Source organism: Ambystoma mexicanum, chromosome 11 (genome assembly GCF_040938575.1).
Source record: "Ambystoma mexicanum isolate Mex_15411 chromosome 11, UKY_AmexF1_1, whole genome shotgun sequence".
Classification (NCBI taxonomy): domain Eukaryota; kingdom Metazoa; phylum Chordata; class Amphibia; order Caudata; family Ambystomatidae; genus Ambystoma; species Ambystoma mexicanum.
In genome coordinates, this window is record NC_090934.1 from 478,832,079 (window position 1) to 478,852,355 (window position 20,277).

At 45.5% G+C, this 20,277-nt stretch overlaps 1 protein-coding gene across 5 annotated transcripts in view; it reads right to left on the minus strand.

Annotated features, from left to right (window-relative positions):
* The window catches only part of ALKBH3 (alkB homolog 3, alpha-ketoglutarate dependent dioxygenase), a 653,468-nt gene that overhangs the window by 100,079 nt on the left and 533,112 nt on the right, over nt 1–20,277 (minus strand). For all 5 annotated transcript variants that reach the window (XR_011279653.1, XM_069623324.1, XM_069623325.1 and 2 more), the window contains one exon: nt 17,483–17,692. Coding sequence is in view for 4 of the 5 variants with exons in the window: in XM_069623324.1 (XP_069479425.1) it covers nt 17,483–17,692 (210 nt within the window). In the remaining variant the exon portion in view is untranslated. The remainder of the gene's footprint in view (nt 1–17,482; nt 17,693–20,277) is intronic.

The window sequence follows — 20,277 nt, forward strand, 5'->3', positions numbered from 1 at the left end:
AGCGGACCCTTTCCCTATCCAATGTGGAGTCCCCCAAGGTTCATGTATCTCCCCTACGCTTTACAATATCTTCACTAGGCTCCTTTTTGACCGTCTTGATGATGAGTGCTACATATACCAATTATGCAGATGACACCCAGGTTCTCATTGCACTCACAGGGAGCTATGAGGAAGATGTTGCAAAACTAAATGAGATCTACCTTGTAATCCAAGCATGGATGGCCACCCACAGCCTCTGCTTAAACAAGGGTGTAGCTTTTTGAGCTAAGGGGGACCACTTTTTTGATAGGGGCTTGTGGGATGTGGTCGGAACTACATACCACATTTCCTAGATGGGCTTATGCCCATACATTGTCCCGATTGGGGCCTTCGCAATAGCACCATCGTTTCATGTCTATGTTGTGAAGGCACCTTTGCCACTACTAACATCACTTTTGAAATAGAACAGGCTTGATGTACAATTTGAATCAAGTAAGCAGATTCATATGATTGTTTCACATGAGTCTTTTCTTTTCCCTAACAGGATTGTGATTTTTCTCTCTGTTTTGCTTTGTGTTCTTTTAATAATTGGACCCACTATGTTCAATTTTTATGTATTAGAAAAATAAAACCGTATATTTTTTCTTTAAAACACTAGCTTAAGTGCATATCTTGTGATATGTGTTCCAACACAAGACTGTGATTCGTCTGTGCCTCATTCTCACCCATACCATTAGCCCAATAGTGTGACACCAACATGTAGCTTGTCTTGGGAAACTCTTTTGTTTATCTGCTTAAACAAGGCCAAAACGAAACAGCTCATTGTCGGCTCCCAGGCTCGCCTTAACAAACATGACCCTAGATACCAATCCTTTATCATTGATGGCAACATCATAAAAGTGTCCAAAGAAGTCAAAACACTGGGGTGTACCTCTATTCCACCCTCTCAATGAAAAAACAAACGAATGTCACTATCTCATCCACAGCCTACACTAGCAAACATATCAATGCCTGCAAACATTTTTTATCCACCAATAGCTGCCTCACACTGGCCAGGGCCCTCATATTATCCAAACTGGACTACTGCAACACACTCTTCCGCTGCACTACCAACCACAACCTGAACAGACTACAGATCCTGCAAAACAATGCCCTGAGATGCGCACTCAATCTCCCCCGCAAGGCCCACATCTCGACCCGCAGAAACGAATCTCACTGGCTCCCTATCCGCGAGAGAATTAAACATCGAGCACTTGTCATCACACATAAATGTCTCTGACAGCTCCACGCTACCTTTCAGACAAATTCACCAAACAACTCCTCCAGACCAACCAGATCCCTGTACTTACACCAACTCAACATTCCAAAGTTCAATTTGAAAACAGCAGGTGGAGCAAGCTTCCCTGTATTAGCAGCGAAATGCTGGAACGCCCTGCCCATGACAATCAGAGCGGACACCTCATTCTGGTCATTCGGAGCCAAGGCGAAGGAACTACTCACTTCGCACCAATAGACCCCTTACAGCACTTAGCGAAATCCTGTATCCTTGTATCGAATGTTTAATGACACTGCACTGGACCATTTTGTAACCGGTCCACTTACCACAGAACCATGCCTCGCCACGGACCACTCTGTAACCTGGTCCCATATACTATTTACTGTACTGCACCATGTTCTACTGTACCAGTATGTGCAACCTTCTGTAACATTTGCTTTGCCTAAGCCTAGCGCCCAGTAACCACAGGGTTTGGCCGCGCTATACAAATAAACAAGCTAAACTAAACTAAGAGGTAGAATACCTCTGAGAAGGTGCAGTTGGTAGTGGGACTTTTTAGAGATGTCTGCGATGTGAGACGAGAAGGAGAGAGGAGTGGAGTCGAAGATTACCACCAGATTATTTGCCTTGTTGGTAGGTGGAGGCGCAGGGCCCAGTGAGACTGCACATAGAGTGATAGGGGAGAGGAAGGACCCCAATTCCACCTGGGATGGGCGGTTGGAGAGAAAGGAGGTTAGCCACGCCAGGGCCTGATCAGTGATGCCCAGGATATCACGGATAAGTGCGATCAGGGGTTGCGATTCACTGTATCGAACACACAGGAGAGGTCATGGGTTGCAAAAGTTGTTGGGACATTTGAAGGGACACTGCTGCAATACCTGTATTCCTTACCCTTACCCTGAAAGTAGGACGTGCCCAACAATAAAGGAAGCATTCGTACTTAGACTGCTACCACCGCCGTACATCAATGCACCATGAAACTGTCCACCCCACAATCCAATCCTAAATGGAAGATCCTATTGGTGAAATGCAAAATCCCAGCCAAATCGAGCACAGCCAAGAAAATGACTGATAACCCTGACAACCCTCCAATATCGACGGGAGAACCTAATGTCCTGATAAGAGAAATAAACAGTTTTCTAGGATCGATCCAATTGCCTTGTGATCCGGACATACGGGCGAAGAAGCCAGCGATAAAGATACCAAGGATGATCTGTATATAGCGAAAGTGATTGAGAATAGTGCCACTCACATCAGCTCCATGCGGGACACAGCCATTCTGGCAGATGTAACAGCAAATGAAATGACAATGACAGTCATGCCCTGGATCATATCTGTTCCTTTAGAGGCCCCATACCAACCCCTGGCCAATCCTTGCAATGCTCTGGCTAATTCGGGCGAGGCTCTGGTCAAGGACGCTTTCATGACCAATGCCCCGTCCGATGCCCACTGCACTATGTCCGATGCTCTGATTGCCTCCGATTCCCGCTGCCTCACTATGGGGACCACTGCCCCCACTAACACTAGTGAGGCAGGGGAAGCAACACAGCCCCGGCCTGCTTCTTTAGGCCTGCTACCCTTGATCGATTCGAATTCTACACAAGCAGGGGGCCTGCAGCGGGGTGCTCGGTTGGTTAGTAAAAATGCCATGGAAGAAACCGCAAACACGTCAACTTCGATTGTAACTATGCAAGGCAGCCCATCAGGGTTCATATCCCCCCAATCCCCAGCCTGCGCTTTCAATCTTTCAATTATTCTTCTTAACCTTCTCCAGTAGGTCTTAGTTCATTGATACTACTTGTGTTTTTTGTTCCCGCCCCTGCGCCTTCATGCCTCCGGCCCATTTGTGCGCATAATAAATGTATTAACATAACATAGCAAAAGGGGATGGGGGACATAATGGCTGTGTTACTAACGTCTGAGAAATGGGTGTTAGTACACCCATCATTGGCCCAGATACAAGACAGATAGGGCAGCTGGTGTGCCACGACAGACCCTTAGACCCACAACAGCCCTGTCTCTATGCACACGGGCCAACCAAAACCTATTTAGCTTATCTGAACATCTCCCCCCTGATCAAGACAGGCAGTGGGTACTTGTGTTTAATGGGTGCCAATGCAGTACGGACCTGGTAGAATTAGCAGAATTAAAAAAACTGCTCCTCCTTCGCTTAAAAATTCATGGAAGAGGGGACTAGAGGGGGAGCCATTAACTCGCATGGAGGGTCCCATGGGGGATGCAAAACCACCTGATCTAGCAGTGAGAGTACTGGGCCCAATATTGGGCTAGAAAAAAGGGTCCTAGACAATAACCCATCCAGACATCATAGTGCCCAAACCAAGCGTATTGAAACACAGGGCAACTGTGCCCACTGGGAGGCGGACCAGGCTGGTAGATTGTGCGCCAAGTAGCAATCTTGGGGCTGGCAAGCACGATAGCTGGGACGACACACAGACAAACTGTTACCCCTATGGTTTTAGCAGAGCAGTCGGTATTCGACCACAGTCAGGGCAGGGTTGGAGAAACAGCAATATGGCCAGGGGACACATGGGGGCTGTTCTATTGATGGAAAAAGTGCCCAAATTGTCCAAAAAGTACCCTGAATCTAGGGATGCCCTTATTAATAAATGTATCCATAGGCTTCGCACAGATCGAGGCTGTACATCTGTAATCTGTGAGGACATTATAATACGCACTAGATTTCACTGCCAGCGAGAAAGCGACGATGACACAATAAAAATCGAATTCCAGAAACAGAGTGGCAAATGGGATCATGGGTATGGATATGAGATCCCAACACTCATCGAACAGCAGGATAGAAATTAGAGCTTATACGCCACATAATTCTGCTTGTTCCTGTGAAAGTGGGCTAAACTCCCCTAGACTTTCTGGTGCCAATGCAATGCCCTTAGGAAAAAGGACTGTGGTCACCCAATATAGGGCCTATACCACAGCAGAGACAAGTGTCTGAGGACCAGAGGTACGTGCATGAGACTACCCTATGACCAATCATTAGATCACGATTGGGTGAGCAGGCACACCAGATCATGGCCCACATTACACAATGTTTAATGAATGTAAATCCAGATAGCAAACAAGTGATCTGTTTAATCACCCTCATTGGCTGAATTGGCATCTTTGTCTGTAAAAATACTAATGGGGTATTGAGCTTGTGGTAAAAAAGGGACAATATCCATGCTGCAGGGGTATAACAGCTATTCTAACTGTAATATAGATTAAATGTATGTTATTTGTCTCTTGTATTGTTGTTGCTTATTTGTCATGATGTACTTGAATACATTTATTAGGTTATTGATGATGCTGGCATACCAGGGCCCAGGAATGGAGAAGTGGTAAGAGATAGGGTGTAAGAGTAAATGTAAAACCCAAGGGCCAGGGGGAGATGTGGACCTCTGATTCTTGGAGTGACATTGCAGAAGTAGCATCTGGGGGAGAGAGTAACAAGGAGGTGGTGGAAGGAAGAATTCTACGGAGTTCATTCATCATTGAGGGTGGTACAGAATGTGATACTAAGGAAGAGGTGGATGAACACCAGGAGGATAAGGCAGGGGCCTTGGAAGTACTTGCTGAGCAGACTGAGGGCCCTCAAGTCCCACCTAAGTTAAGGTACAATTTGCATGTCAGGCGCCAATGGTGGAAAAGATTGGGGGAGTTGGGCCCAGGGAGAGGAAGAACATTAACCTTATGACTACAGAAAATACTACAGGAGTTGGCAGGAGGAGTTGGAGGAACATAACAGTGCAGAAGGAATTAGGTAGCAAGAGCAAGAAGGTTACGGCAGTCCGGGCCACCCCAATTAGGCCAGACGGTAGGAGGAGGAATGAAACAGAAACAGGGACAGGACAGTTAAGATCATGTCAGAGACCAAGAGAGGATCTGGGGGAACACCTCAGGCAGAACACACAGAACAACTTGTTGCCAGAAGTAATCATGGGGCATGGAACACCAGAAAGGCTGCAACTAGCTAGAAGTGAAGAGTTCTGCAGCCCCAACAATATACAACAAAGGAGCACCTAATCCTTTCACAGGGGCATTCACCCTCAGGATGTAGGATGGTGCGAGGGCCTGAATAAGCATACTGAGAAGGCGAAGAAATTTTTCCCCACCATTGCTGTGTAGACTTTGAAAGGTTTACTTAAAAACAGCATGCCAATGCCCTGTGGCCTGAGCCCATTGCATGTCGATCTCATCCTAGATTTCTCTTATTCAGTAGTTTAGGACACGAGTGATGCATTAAACCCAGGAGAGATGTGAATGTTCGTACACTGCAAGTGGAGAGTGTCTTGAAGTTCCCCATGAGGTGGAGAAGCTTGTCAATCCTGTCCTCCAAGGGTTTGATCTGAACACTGTTTTTAAAAATAAACTCTGGCTAAAGGTGGGCCTGCTACACAGGAAAAGAGAGGACATGAAACTGTTTATTGAGAATCACAGGGTGAAAGTAGCTAAGAGGTTAGCTGTTCCACAATAGTGTGAGGGCTTATGACAAACCAAATCTTCTAAGTAAGGGTAGACATGGATTTGCTGCTTTCTTAGGTGGGCTGCCCCCTGGCAATTCACTTTTGAATCCAAACGGTAGGCATACGAATTATTAAAAGGCACGGTTTATTAGAAAGCAATTGAAATAGTGTTTGGTGAAGTCCACGTCTTCAAGCTCCACTGTGAGCAGAAAGCCATATTTTTTGATCCATGGAATGACTTGTTGGACTAGTGATTCTGCAGGTTTACTTTCTTATAAATATACAAGCTTGAGATATATTTTGCTATTGTGCATAGAACCCCCTACGCCCCACCATTTTGTATGCCCCATTTAAATTTATTATTCTTTTTTTTTTAACTTTATTAATTAAATGTCTTTGACCTTAACGTTCAGCACAGTTAGATACAGGGATTGTGCAGTGGCATGTACAAAAACACAGTATGATAGGTTAAGCATAATCAGGGCGATGGCGTGGGAGAGTCTTCATCTTCAGATATCATATTGCATAAGTATAGTCTGAATGGATTCCAAATGTCTTTGGGGCGACTCGTTCTGGGCAATGTCATCACATACATACTGCTCCTCAGATTCGTTCACATACGTGAGTTCCTTAAGGAAATGTTCGAAACAGTGTGTGTGAGGACTTTTCCAATTCTGGAGGATACACTTTTTGTCTACTGTACAGGACACATTAAAGAGTCTTCTTGCGACTTGTGCTATTTTCCCAATGTCTCCAAACAGGTACTTTTGGGGGGGCAAGAGTGGCAGGGATCTGCGTTATATCTTCAATGAACCTGGCAACCTCCCTCCACAACTTGGTGATCATCAGGCAGGCCCAATACATATGATATGAATCTGCTCGTGGGTCCCCACATTTTTAGCAGTCCCCACCACTGTCATCGGTAAACTTGGCCATATTGGCAGGTGTATAATGTAGTTTGTTTAGAATCTTAAAATGGATCAATCGGATTCCAGCATTCAATGACACTGACTTGGTCAGTTGACAGTACTTGACCCATTTAACCTCTGTAATTGTCGTCCCCATGTCTGCCTCCCAGGTTGCTTTAACTGTGTTCAAGGAGGGGGAGTGTTCTTGTATTACAGCGTATAATTTAGACATACCTGGTCTGGTCCTGGAGGTTAAGACTCGCAGACATTCGTGTGAGGGTGGCTCGTCAGGGAATAGCAGCCACCTGACGTTGAACAGCACTTTCATGCAATGGTATTGGAGCATTCTGAGCTGGCCACCCCCAACAGTGTTAACAAAGTCTTCAATGGACATGTATTTCCCGTTTGGAGACATATCCTGCATTTTTATCTCCCTGTTAGGGTTCAATGTTTTCTGTATATCTTTGTCAAAGGAGGGTGTGATGTCAGGGAAATTCTACAAGTGAACATCTGGGCCATAGGTGTTTCTATCTTTAATCGTTTATAGATCATGGTCCAGGCTTGGACCGTAGTGCTAACCGGGTCAAAGTTGCATGAGTCCCTGTGGCGCGTGCTAAATAGGATGGATCAGAGTTCGGTCTGGGTTGCAGATCGTCGTTCTTTCGGGATATGTGGTGAAGTATCTAGGGGATTGTACCAATACTTAGCGAATTGAGCATGTGCAACCAGGCAGTACAGCTCAAAATCTGCTGCTGCAATACCTCCAGTATCATATGGTTCGATTAGTTTTTCCCCATTTCATCCTGGCAGCTCCCCCATTCCATATAAATGTGGTGGCCATGGCTCGGAGCCTGTCAAAAGATGCCATGCCCGGCCAGATCGGTATGTTTCCGAAAAGATACAGGAGTTTGGGTAATAACTACAATTTTGGGTTGGCGCATTTTAAAAAGGGGGAGGTGGGGTCTGATCAGCTTCCAGAAACAGAATTGTCTGCATCTTTTTATATTAATAAAACAACTGTGTGTTTGAGAGAGCCGGGTAAGCTGCAGGCAAGAAATTGAGTCAATGGCACTGATCTGTGCAATTGCAGCAACAGAGCTGCTGGGAGGGGCGGGAGGTTGGGGCAGACGAGGAAAGATGGACTTTGGCAGAGCAATTTGTTTTGTGTGAACAGCAAACCACAGTACTTGAAGACTCAAAGTGGTGCAGGCCAAAACTGAGATGCACAGGTTGAGATGTGTGCGAGTCGCAGAGGAAAACCAATTGCTGCCACAGGTCAGAATGAGGGTCTAAAGCATATGAGGGTCATTGCGGTCCTAGTTTGTGAATAGCAGGGGCTGCTGCAATTCAGGGCTGTGGTACATTCTGGTGTAGTGGCATGGTAATGTGGCTATTACAGTACTGGAATGGTGGAGGGAGCTATACATTGAAAATTAGGTTTAAAGTCGAGCAGTGTGGGGCTGCTTTCAGTGCTACAGTGCATGGCATTCACAAAAGGAATGCACAGTGTTAATCTATACTAAAACAGCTGTTCCACATGCATGTACTGTGACAAGTCACAGGGTGGAGAATGATAGTGGGGAAACCCCGAAAGACGGGAACTGCCACACACCCCATGAGGCAGCTACCCACTCCATCAAGAGGGTACGTTGACAGGGTACAAACAGACTTGTCGCATTCCAAAAAGGACATATTAAACTAAGAACACCAGCTTACCAGGACTCAGAGCAGTAGCGGGTAGGTTAGGCACACGGGCTTGTAGAAACAAAACGACGGCTTCAGTTTCCATAACCTTCCACTGTAGCCTGAAGCCGGTCCGCTCGTCAATGCGACTCAGCTGAGCAAGTTGCCTGAACAAGGAGTGCTGAACACATCATGTTTTCACGCTCAACTCCAGCTATAATAGAGCCCTGGTTGGAGGGAGTGTGTGAATTCGGAGTACATAGTGTGCAGGATAGCGTGTGACATTGCCGTGAGGGCGACTAGAGGAGCGGATGAGGCCGAGGCAAAGAAAGAAAGAGTAGCGGTTGAGGAGACATGGCGAGAGGAGAGCCAGGGATTGAGAACAGAGAACGCAACAGAAGAGGTAGGATAGAGAAAGGAAAGAGCAGAAAAGGGAGGAGTGGGAGTGGAGGAGGTAGTGAGGGGAGAATCAAATGGGCATCCTGACAAGTCCAGAAGCTGCCAAGAACAACCAAAGACAAACTCAAGAAAGAAGAGTGTGACACTATACATCCCACAGATTGAGTGACTGCTGCCAAGTGGCAGGTTCGATTTCAATAAGAGGGATGGACTAAAAGCTATGGTCCTAAGGAAGATGGACAGGCATTGAGCACTGATGGTCACTAACTGTCCCAAGCCCTAAATAAACCCTATAGTGAACTTTTACTTGATCTTGCATTGGCTGTTAATCCCACAGCCGTTACAGTGCAATGCAACATTATTGTGTGTGATAGACAAAAGGCACTCTGCAAATAAAGTTACAGGAAGGGCTATGAGAGCAGCGACAGCTGCAGCGACAGGTGCAAGCATGCAGGCCAAAACTGAGCTAAAGTGCAGGGAAAGAGGAGAGATACAGAATGGCAGAAGCTACTGTTGATTGATTAGATATTGCAAATCGAATTGTGCTACTGCAAAAAGGCGTTGATGTTCCCACTATTAGCTAGGTTACGGTGTGGTGCTGCTTTGCAGTAACAGTTGACCTATGCAGCCTGAATCCTTCAAGGTGCCTTTTGTATGGGATGGCTTCAGGACTGGAAACCAAACTGGTCATTAAGACCTGCAAAAGGAGGCTATGTAGGTCTGTAACCGAGCAGCAGGCTTGTTTGGCGAGGAGAAGGTTGACAATGCAATTAGAGCAATGATTCGACACTCTTTCCACACTATGCTATTATCATAATTTATGTTCTTTCCTTGTGCTTTTTAAAGGTCATGTTTATCACAAAATGAAAATGCAGCTGATCAGAAATCACGAAGCAGCAGCAGGCAGCTCAAGCCAACAGTCCGCTTAACTTGGTCTTTAGGGACGCTAGTTTCCATGGTTACACATTGGGCAAGTGCCGCCAACATGCTGGGATTTGTCCTTTACATCCCAGCTTCTGCTGCAGTGTTGGGAACAGGATACACTCATAAAAAGAAGAGCCATGAAAAAAACGCAAACCATATTTCAGAGGACTTCTGCAACATGTGCTTGGTTGCTAACATGGGGCCAAGATGCAAAGGCAGGTGAGGGCAGTGCCGGAGCCATTAAGAGTGGTTCTAAGGCAAAGCAATACCAGGCTGCCGTCTAGGGTGTCTCCAGCAAGAAATTAGTGCATAGACCAAACAGCAGCAAATCTGGGGCCACAGCCAAAGTGGTAAAATGCCCTACTCACCATTATACCTGACTTTTCAAGAGGGGAGCTTAACGGGCATAACTCCAGGCCTGTCATTTTTTTTATTGACTGGTGTGTGGCCTCTAGCCCCATCCCTAAGGCCTCAGTCAAATTAAGCTTTTAAAAGGTTCAAATAGAAAACTAGAGATGCAAAACTATGTTAAGAGAGAATTTCCTAGACTCATTTCTAATCTGCAACAGGTATGGTAGGAAAGTTTAGGTTTCCACAGGATGAACCTCATTTCGGACAAATGGCCATTGCAACAAGATGGGCGATTTGAGTTGTCACTTAATCTACGGTAACCAAACCTCAACATCACCAGCCTTTCCGCAACAAACTTCAACCAAAATTTTTACTCTAACCGTAACCCCCAATTTAACCCTAAACTAGGCAAATCACAAGAAGACTAAACCCTCCTTAACCATAACACACTCTAACAGCACTGCATTTTTGGCAACCTTTCAGATGCATTTTTTTACTTTTGTGCTCGATAACCTTTCACTACAGAGGGATTTTCATCAAGCTCACTGCTTTCCCTGAGGAGTCTTCTTTCTTTCACTCCTCTCAGTCCTGTTTCCGCCCAGGGAGTGGAACCGTGAGTGTCCAGGCCTCAGTCATGGATGATCTAGCACGGACACATGACAAGGGTGGCATAAGTGCTCTGCTATTGCTTGCCCTCTCAGCTGCCTTTGATACCATCAACCATGGGATCCTGCTGGAATGCCTGGCTGGGGCCAGCCTCTCGGGTACCATCCAGGCATGGTTATCCTCTTTTCTTTCAGACTGTCACCAAACTTTCTCTTTCTCCCTCCCTCCCTTTCTTTCCCCGGCAACGGCCCACACCCGTGGTGTCCCTCAAGGGTCAGCCATATCCCCGGTCTTATTTAAAGCCTATGTTCAACCTCCGACCAAACTTCGCCTCTCCCACGGCTTCATTTGCTATTCTTATGCTAACAACATGCAAATCCTGGTCCGCCTCTACCTTTCCATCTCTGAGTCAGCGGCCAGGTTTCGTGCCTGTCTGGGGGCCGTGGGGGAAATGGATGCAGAACAACTGGCTCAAGTTGAACAGGAATAAGACTGAGGTGTTGATGGTAGGGCCCCCCCCCACCCCTCGGCTTCCTCCTTTTGGACTACAGATTCCTGGCCTGATTCCTTGGGCCCTTTCCTTCTACTGGTCCCGATTGTTAAAGATCTAGGGGTGAAACTCTCTTCTTCCTTGTCCATGAAGCCACAGGTCAGCACAGTCTGGCAACAGGGCTACTTTCAGCTCAAACATCTTTGTCGCGTTCTCCCCTTCATCCCCGTACATCTCAGGGCCCCTCTGCTCTTGTCACTTTCTCAATTGACTATTGTAATTCCTTATTTCTCGCTCAACCTGTCTGTATTATACAACATCTTCCAAGCTCTTCAGAACTCGGCTGCTCACCTGGGTACCTCTACTCCTCTCTACTCCCATACTCCTCTTGTTCTTTGTAAGCTTTATTGGCTTCCTGTAGCCAAATGCATTCATTTTAAAGCTCTCTGCCTGGTACATCGAGCTTTCTACGCCCAAGGAACTGAATTTCCTATGGCTAAATTTCAACCATACATCCCGTGCCGAGTCCTGCACTCTGCCGATGCTGGTCTTCTTCCTGTACCTTTGGTTAAATGTAGTCGAGTTGGTGGCCGCTCATTCTCAGTGGTAGCCGCGTGCCTTTGGAATACTCTCCCACTTCCCCTTAGAGCCACAGCTGTCCACTCTGCCTTCCATAAGGCTGTGAAAACTCATCTCTTAACTTTCCTCTCCTGGGCCTTGCGAGGAGCGCCAACATGCCTTTGGGTGAATGTTGCACTTAATACATTCCTTACAATACAATGACTATCACTGAATACATTTTTTTGGCAACATTTTCACTGCATACTGAAAATCTTCCATGTTTTATACCTTTGAAAGGGTATTGGGAACATTCATTCTTTCATCAGGACAGAAAGACCGGGGCCCAGATCGGATATAAAAAGACCAGGTCATAGATGAAATGGTAATGTGTCTCAATTTTGGCTATGTTTACTAAAGCTATAAGGAATAAGGCCCTTAAGTCTATTAGATAAGCAAGTGTACTCGCCACATACATTGCTTAAAAACAAATAAATATTTCCAACAAAGAAGGAGTTGAAATACTCCGAACAGAAAATGAGAAACTGACACATGTCTGCACCTTGCTTCCACCCAAACACACCGATATAATCGTATCAATTGTACAGGCGGAGCAGTATTCAATAAATGCCTGATCTTTTTTTTGTTTTTTTTTTACCAACTGCCTGATAAATAAATAAATGCCTCATCTGAAGTGGAACTTTTGGATAAAATGGTCTCTTCATTTACATGAACTACTCTGGAAGGTCATGTTACGTTATATCAATAGGTTTTTTTAAGCACAAGTAGTTGCCACCCTGTGGCCTATTGGTTCGGAAGAGAAGCAAGAACATAAGATTGAATTTTAAGAAAGCCAAAAAACGTGGAGACTACCACACCTTTGTCGAAAGAACAAGAACGACTTCAAGACCTTTCTGAAACTGAGGACGTGAGGGTCCTCTAACCAATGGAGAGAGGTGGGGAGCTAAATATTATAGAGAGACTGGAACACTGGCAACGTGCCATGGTGTTTGTTTGAAGTTTGAGACACAGTATCACTACCTATAGGTGGAGAATGTAACAGGGTAGCAGTCTGACCCTGTCAAGAGATGGCGACCCCTCTCAGCCTATAATGGGAGGCCACCCAGGGTTGGAACCAGAGCATTTCCTTCCCCAAAGGGGAAAGGCGGCAGTTGGAAGGGCCCCAGTCCCTGTCCTTTCCTTATGTGCTTGTGTAATTAATTGTAGTAGCACTCTTGATCACATCTTACACTGGTCTTCGAGTGCATGCCAGCCTTTCTATTTCTTTTCCAGACAACTGCAAGAACCAGCAGCCTCAGCTGTGAAGCAGAGCGAGCAGCTCACCAGAGACGCTCTTGACACTCCCAATGTCAGCTTACCCTAACGCGGTGGAATTCCAAAGAACCTCTGTGTGACATAAAAGCAGGAACCAGCATTCGTCTGGAATACTACCATTTACTTCCACGTGGCAAAAAAGACTGTCAGCCGCACTACTCCTCACAAGTAAGAGCCACGGAGCGACTAGCTAACGGAAATTGTCACATTTTGACTTTAGACACTATCACAAACTGAATCCCTGAATCCATGATTACAGTGAGTCGCCATTGTTAGGGAGTTTTCTGAAGTCCAACTAAGGGCTTAGTAAAACCATTCAACTGAGGCAGTACAAGACTCCACTCTTACTATAAGGCTGTGCCACCTGAGCTCAGGGTAGCATTGACAGAGCAGACAGGCTTATCTTAGGAGGGAGGGCTGCAGAATCAGTACAAATGAAATTGTAATACAACTGGTCAAAAGAAACACTGAAACACTATGTATTGTAAAACAAAATGGTTTATTTAAATACAAGAAGGCCGAGATAAATCTTGGGGAAATAAGTACCATCACATTTTATGTAACCACAATTATGAACATACACAACTATGCTGGAAGGTACACAGACCAAAGCATATAACCTAATTTGGAACACCTAACAGGAGTTCTAGGGAAGTCAAAACCAATAGTTACTTTTAGATTACTTTCAGTAATACCAGGGTAGTAGACCCTATCAGTTGTACCGTGATGCTCAGCACAGAATTGCTTAGTAAACCAACTCAACAACATACTTTTTGTGACTAGTGGAACACGTATTCTAGGAACAGTAAAACTCCTATAACGCTAATTCAGGATAACACAGTTCTGTTAGGGGAGTTGGACTGTGGGGTGTAATATTCAATTAAAGTTGCTTTTCAGTTTACAGACTAAGGGAAGCAATAACTAACTTATTTTAGGATAACACAGTTATGCCCAAGGTAAGTAAAACCTACACACTTTTTACAGGAGCTATCAGCCACTTAAAAGCAGGTGTAAAGCTAAGACTCTTTTTGCGTCTGTCTAAAACAGATCAGGGAAAGCCAAACCCAATGTTACTCTTTATGAATGACTCAAGGTTATTCAAGGTAGGTAAAACCTAAGGCAGACTTATTCTGGACAGGCTAACAGCAAGTTAGTGAAGCAAGACCCAATTGGGGACCCTCATACATTTATCCTAACAGGAATAGTCAAGTGAAACCAACAGCATTGCTTTTGGGAAGAGGCACAACCAAATCACAGGTTAATAATATAAGCTTACATTTACTTTCTGTTAGAATGGCGAAACAGTTTAAAGAAAAAAAGATGTTACATATACCTTTCAGAATGGCAAAACATTTTTAAGGTAAGTAATAACCTTACATATGCTTTTCAGAGTGGCAGAACATGACTAAGGTAAGTAATACATTTTGTAACTGTTCACTCTCAGAGTTACAGTTACCAACCAACTTCTTTTGTAAGCAAGCAATATTCAAAATTGGGGGGTTGGCAATCTTTTCCAGACAGCTAGCCTCCCAGTTTGAAGTGGAATCTCGCACTCAGGCTGGAAGACAAAGGGCAGCAGAGTGTTGGACTCCTCCCTCGCTTCCTGCCTTCACAGACACTCTGGAGCCTGGGCGGGGAGTCTACAGGACTCTGCAATTCCAGCATGGCAAACCAGCTCCTGCAGTACTTCCTCTCTCGCCATCTCCCCAAGCCTCCTTGCTCCACAGTCTTCACAGCGGCTTCTCGGACAACAAAGCCACCTCGGACAGCATCTCCTGGATTCCCAGCCTGAGCTGCAAAGTCTTCTCCAGGGTTCTCTTAGGCCTCCTTGCTCGCCTGTAGTCCTAACAGCTCGGCTTCCACGGCCGTGACTAGCCGGTTGAATATCCCAGGTACCTTTAGCTGTTCCTTCCTTGAAACGGGAGTTTAAAAATGGGAGTTGCTTGGAGCCAATAATCGTCCTTGAAGCACTACAATGCTCCTTCTGGTTCTGTGTTTTCAGCATTAAACGGCTCCTCTTCCTCGTCTCAGTCTTTATTATTCTGTTTGTTAAAGAATATTGAGGGATACTGTCTGCAGGCTTTATGGGTTGTTGAAGGGGATGATCACAGTATGCCATCCATCAAGGCATGATGAATGGAAGGGATATCCCTAAAAGGTAAAGGGGGATCCCATGTCTCATCTGATGAAGTTGGGTCACCTCACCTCATGTGATCCTCGCTCTAATAGGCACCACCAGGGTCAGGATCAGGTAGTGACTACCATTCCCTGGCCACATGAAGAGAGGCTACCTCCGGGAAAGGAGTGATGACATCATCAGATTCCTCACAGCAGCCAAACCTCTTCTTCGTCAACACAGTACCTGAATGAGAAGGGAGTCAGATCTATCTATCAATCAGGGTCTGGGACCCTGTAGAGGAACAAAGAAAGAGAAATGTTTCCAATGAGTTTGAGAAAGACTTTGAGAACTGTTCAAACCTTTTTGGAAAGAGACATTTCTGTTTTCTCCCAGGTGGAAAACCTTTTATCCAGGAGAAGGGGACAATTGTTCTGGAGCAGAAGGACACCATTTTTGATTTAGTTGACGATAGAATGTTAGAGACAGAGTTAGGATTCTGACACATGGATGTGGATGCTTTCTTTTGACATGCGGATGGAAACATTAGTGTACTTGGTTGAGGCATGGAAACCCCTCTTAGAGTTAGGGCGAGAGAGGAATTTCCCCAAACCCTCTTTTTACTTTTAATAAAAGTCTTTTTCAACAAACATGCCACCACTGTGTCATACTAGTATTTCTGCACACTTACAGCATACATGTTGTGTGAGTGAAAGTGATAGGAGAAGAGCAGGGAGTGAGTGAAAGGGTGACTGAGGGAGAGAAAGGAGGGAGATTGATTAGCAGTGTGGAGGGAAGAGGAGTAGTGGTTTGGAGGGAGGAGTAGTAATGATGGGGGAAGTAGTAGTAGTGCAGAGGTGGGAGTAGTAGTGGGGTGTAAATATGAGTAGCTGTATTTTAGAGAGCGGAGAGTAATGCTGGGATAATAGTAGGAAATAAAATCGAAGGGTGAAGGTAGAGCATGGAGTGGGAAAATCGGAGGGGCAGAAGAGTTAGAAACGGGGAGAGAAGAGACGGTTGGCGGACTAAGACGGAGAAGTGTAGGATGAGGAGGAGGGAGCGACAGATATTCTGGAAGGCATACCTTGGACTGAGTTGCTGGACAGGAACCCTAGATTGTTCCCTGAGGGATACTACTAGATAGATAAGGCAGTTGTATTTACACTTTCACCGAAAGTTAGATAGCTTTTAGATAGCATGGATTATCAGTCACTAGCAACAATCCAGGGTCGAAGAAAGTCCGAGTTAGGGTGGGATCGCCCATCCCTAGATTAGAGAGAGATGGCCAGCCAAAATCTAAAATCAAAATTAAGATGCTTTGACTTCATCTGGGTGTTGGTTTGTTCTTGGGGCCATCTGTGAAAATAGAGACTGCACACTGATTTGCAAAGAAGCATGGATAACGAACAGAAATATCTGTTTAAGGGTCCAAATATATTGTTACTTGCCTAAATAAAAACCTACATGTCTTTCCATCCGTGCATTTGCTTTTGTTATTTTCTTTTTAGGGAGCAAGAGGAATATGGGTAATGAAGGGAAAGGACCATAGATTAAAAAGGGGATGGGATGTGGAGGGTGGAAGGGTTGCTTCCATTTATAAAAAATAAATAAAGTAAATGCATCGACATGAGTGCACCGATTGACTGGCATATACAAGTCAGGGTACAGATGTAAAGACAAGGAAACGAAATGCATCTTAACAGACAAAACCCATGTCTGAATAACTCAAGATCCATCCAACTAGATGAAAATAACTATTGCTGAATTTCTCAGAAACACCATTCTAGTGGATATATGCAATGCTACCACATGGGCCCCTAGGCACACTATCACAAACAATTGTGTGGACTGAGGCGTTGAGGCTGAAGCCATATACAACAGTTTAGCAGAGCCTATATGTCATAATCTTACCATAATGTTGCGTTATGTAGCCTGCCATATTACTCCCGCTTTCAAGTGCAGTAAAAAATGTTTTGCCCAATTTATTGGTGTTCAATTTATCACACTCAGAAGGATGAACGGCAAGGTGGATTATGCCTGAGCCCAACCTGTGGCCAGCAGGCTGAACACATGCGTGGGGGAACTATTTAACTTGCAGTGCTATTCATGGAACTAACATCTACCGACAAATTACTGCTTCATGACATTTTAAAATGATAGCAGAATGCCAGGGGGCGGAAGATAATAAATGTGAGAAGGACAGGAAATTAGGCTGAAGTGTGGTCGAGTGCAAGATCAGAAAATCCTGAGGTGGTAGGAATGTTCATTTAATAAGGAAACAAAAGTTATGGAAGGCTAACTTTACAAAAGTTAAACTACATATTGCATGATACGGTTCAGCAGACCCATTACACCCAGAAAAACATCAAATGAACCTACCGGAGGTGGCTTCTGTCGCATTTCAAAGACTCTAGTGTCTCCAAAGCTCAGCGAAGCTATGATTGGGTTTTTACCCAGGGCAGGCTCATCATCACTGTGCCAGTCAATGGAGTCCTTGTCATTTCTGTACAGGTTACACAGCAGAGAGTTGAAGGCGTAACCAGTCACCTCTTCAATCCGGTCTTTGAGCATGGTCAGCAGCGGGTGCCACTGTGAAAACCAAAGGAAGCATGGCGAGAAAGCATATTTTTTACCCTGTCATGGAAAGCAGGCTAGGGAGGACAATAGAGCATGCACCAACAAAGTAAGAAAGGAATTCATATTGCAGTTACCACCAAATGAAGCAACGTGGGAACATACACCTCAGTCAATGGCATGCAGAGGGGAATAGCATTGTAAACTGTAAAGAGTGTGTGGCCACACATGTTTTAGTATGACTGAAAATGACAAAGAAAGTAAGGCATTGCAGATGCAAGGTAGTCACTGGCACTACAAGAAAAACAGACGTGTGTAAACACACATTACGTTACCAACAGTTTCAAGAAAGGCAAAAGAAATGGAGATTAAAAGCAGCCATGCGAACTGACGCCAATGGAGAAATAAAATGCAGCGTGGAAGCACATCAGTCACTGTTACTGATCAAGGACAGCAGCCCCTAACAATATTATATGATGTAAAGCAGGATGGAGGCAGTAGGGTGGATGATTGGTACTGGTAAGGCAAGTGCACAAACTAAAAACTCAACCAGGCGGTCGATCCGGATTTGAGACATGAACACTATCAAGACTGAGCAGAGATAAGAAATGGATACTTCCAATGTTTGGGAACATACAGGGAGACCCAAGCACCTAGATTGGTACTAACCAGGGTGACTGGCAGTGGGTGATCTCCACGCTCAGACAGACCACCACCAATAGTTGGCAAGAACAATTCGCTCATATGTGCTGTTTACTGAATGCATTCCCTGTACAAATACGCAGGGGATACATTAAATAATCAATAATAAAGTGGATCGAAACGTGGGAGCCCGTTGACTGAGGGGCCACCCAGTCGATAACACGTGTGTCCATGTTGTATTAAGGCTAGATCAGGCATGCGCTCGGCCTCGTAACCACGATGTCACAGGACACAACAGGTGCCTGAGCACTTATGTGCTTGAAAGGACATCTACATCACACTCGCTATGGAAGGCATTGCTTTGCCACACAGCATAGTGCCCTGGATGGCCCTTGATGGGGTGAAAACTATAGGCCTCTGTACTGATTGACTGAGAGGACGGGGGCAAGGGGAAGGGAACAGCTGAAGTTCAATGAATGCTCAATGAACCCCTATGTGCTTGAAAACAGGCCCATTCTCCTGTTCGCAGTGCGCTTATGGCTGGGGACAGCACATTCAAATGCAGGTGCCTCGATCCTGTCAAAGGACAAGGGGCCACTTAGTGAATTGATAAACAGTGTCTCGGCATTGTGTCTGGAGTGTGATGGAGATAAAATGGGCCCAAAGTGGTGCTGGATTCTGTTGAGATGACTGATTCTTTAAAAAAAGAACAATCTTTACAAATGTCACTCCACACCCAAATACAGTACCTGGTTTGTGGTCAAACGGCGACCTGCACATGCAGCTTTGAACTAAACTATTGAGCCATATGCCCCTTTTCGATGCCAGCACTGGTGTCAGTCGTTATCTTGCTCTTATTTTCTGCTTACTGCATTACAACCGTGTTAACATAGTCTGGTATATGTGGTCTTCCTCGCAGCCATGCCCTTTTACATGGATTCGTTTTCTTTTTGTAGCTCTGGGTTCATCTTGTGCATGTCACTGCTGGTCTCTGTTTTAGCGTAGGGTTCCACCCCTGCCACCCAAACTTGAGGTGAGGTGTCCATCTCGGAGCATTACTTGCGTCTCACATTTGGTAATGTCTATGTCAGACGTCACAGTTCACCCCTGCCTCCCACCCATTGCAGTGTGCATATGGTGCTGCCACTAGCTCATGTCCACCCTTAGTAGTTTCCATGTCTGAGCTCGGGGGTCACCGTTGTTAGGGAGATTTTGTTTTTACAAATCTGACCCTCTCTGTCCTGAGCCTCCCAGCCCTACTTCTGGCCTCCCTGCAATTTTTTCATTGACTTTGACGGTGAGTGATACTTATTCACTCACCTCCTACATTCACTCCCTTCCCTCTGTCCTTCCATGGGCTCTACCCCCTGCTCCCTCCTCGGAAGCTAGAAACGTCAGTCATCTTCGACTCCTCTCTCTCCTTCCTCCCTCATACTCAGGGCATTGCCAAGAAGTCCCACTTTCATGTTTTCCTTCTGAAAGGAATTCTACCTTTCCTCACCTTCCCCCAGAGACTCAATGTTACTTGGGCCCTGGTTCTCTCTAGGCTTGACCATTGCAATAGCCTCCTCCTTAATCTACCTTCGTCCACTCTGCGACCCCCCCCCCAGCTAATCCAGAATAGGGCAGTGAGACGTATCCTTGGCCTCAAGCCCAGGGACTGCATCTCTCCTGCCCTACAAAGTCTTCACTGGCTCCCGGTCGCAGCACTTATTAAATTCAAAATCCTCTGCATCACCCACAAGGCTGTCTGGGGACGGGGGCCACTTGATCTACAACTCATTTTGACTAAATATTCCCCCCCTAGACATCTGCGTTCCTCTGGCACCGACTCCTTGTGTGTAAAGCAGTCTGCTAAACAGAGGGCAGGTGGTCGATCGCTTTCCTCAGGGGGCTACCTACTTTGGAACAGCCTCCCCCTCCCTTTTAGTTTTCAGCAAGACCTCCTTAAATTCCGG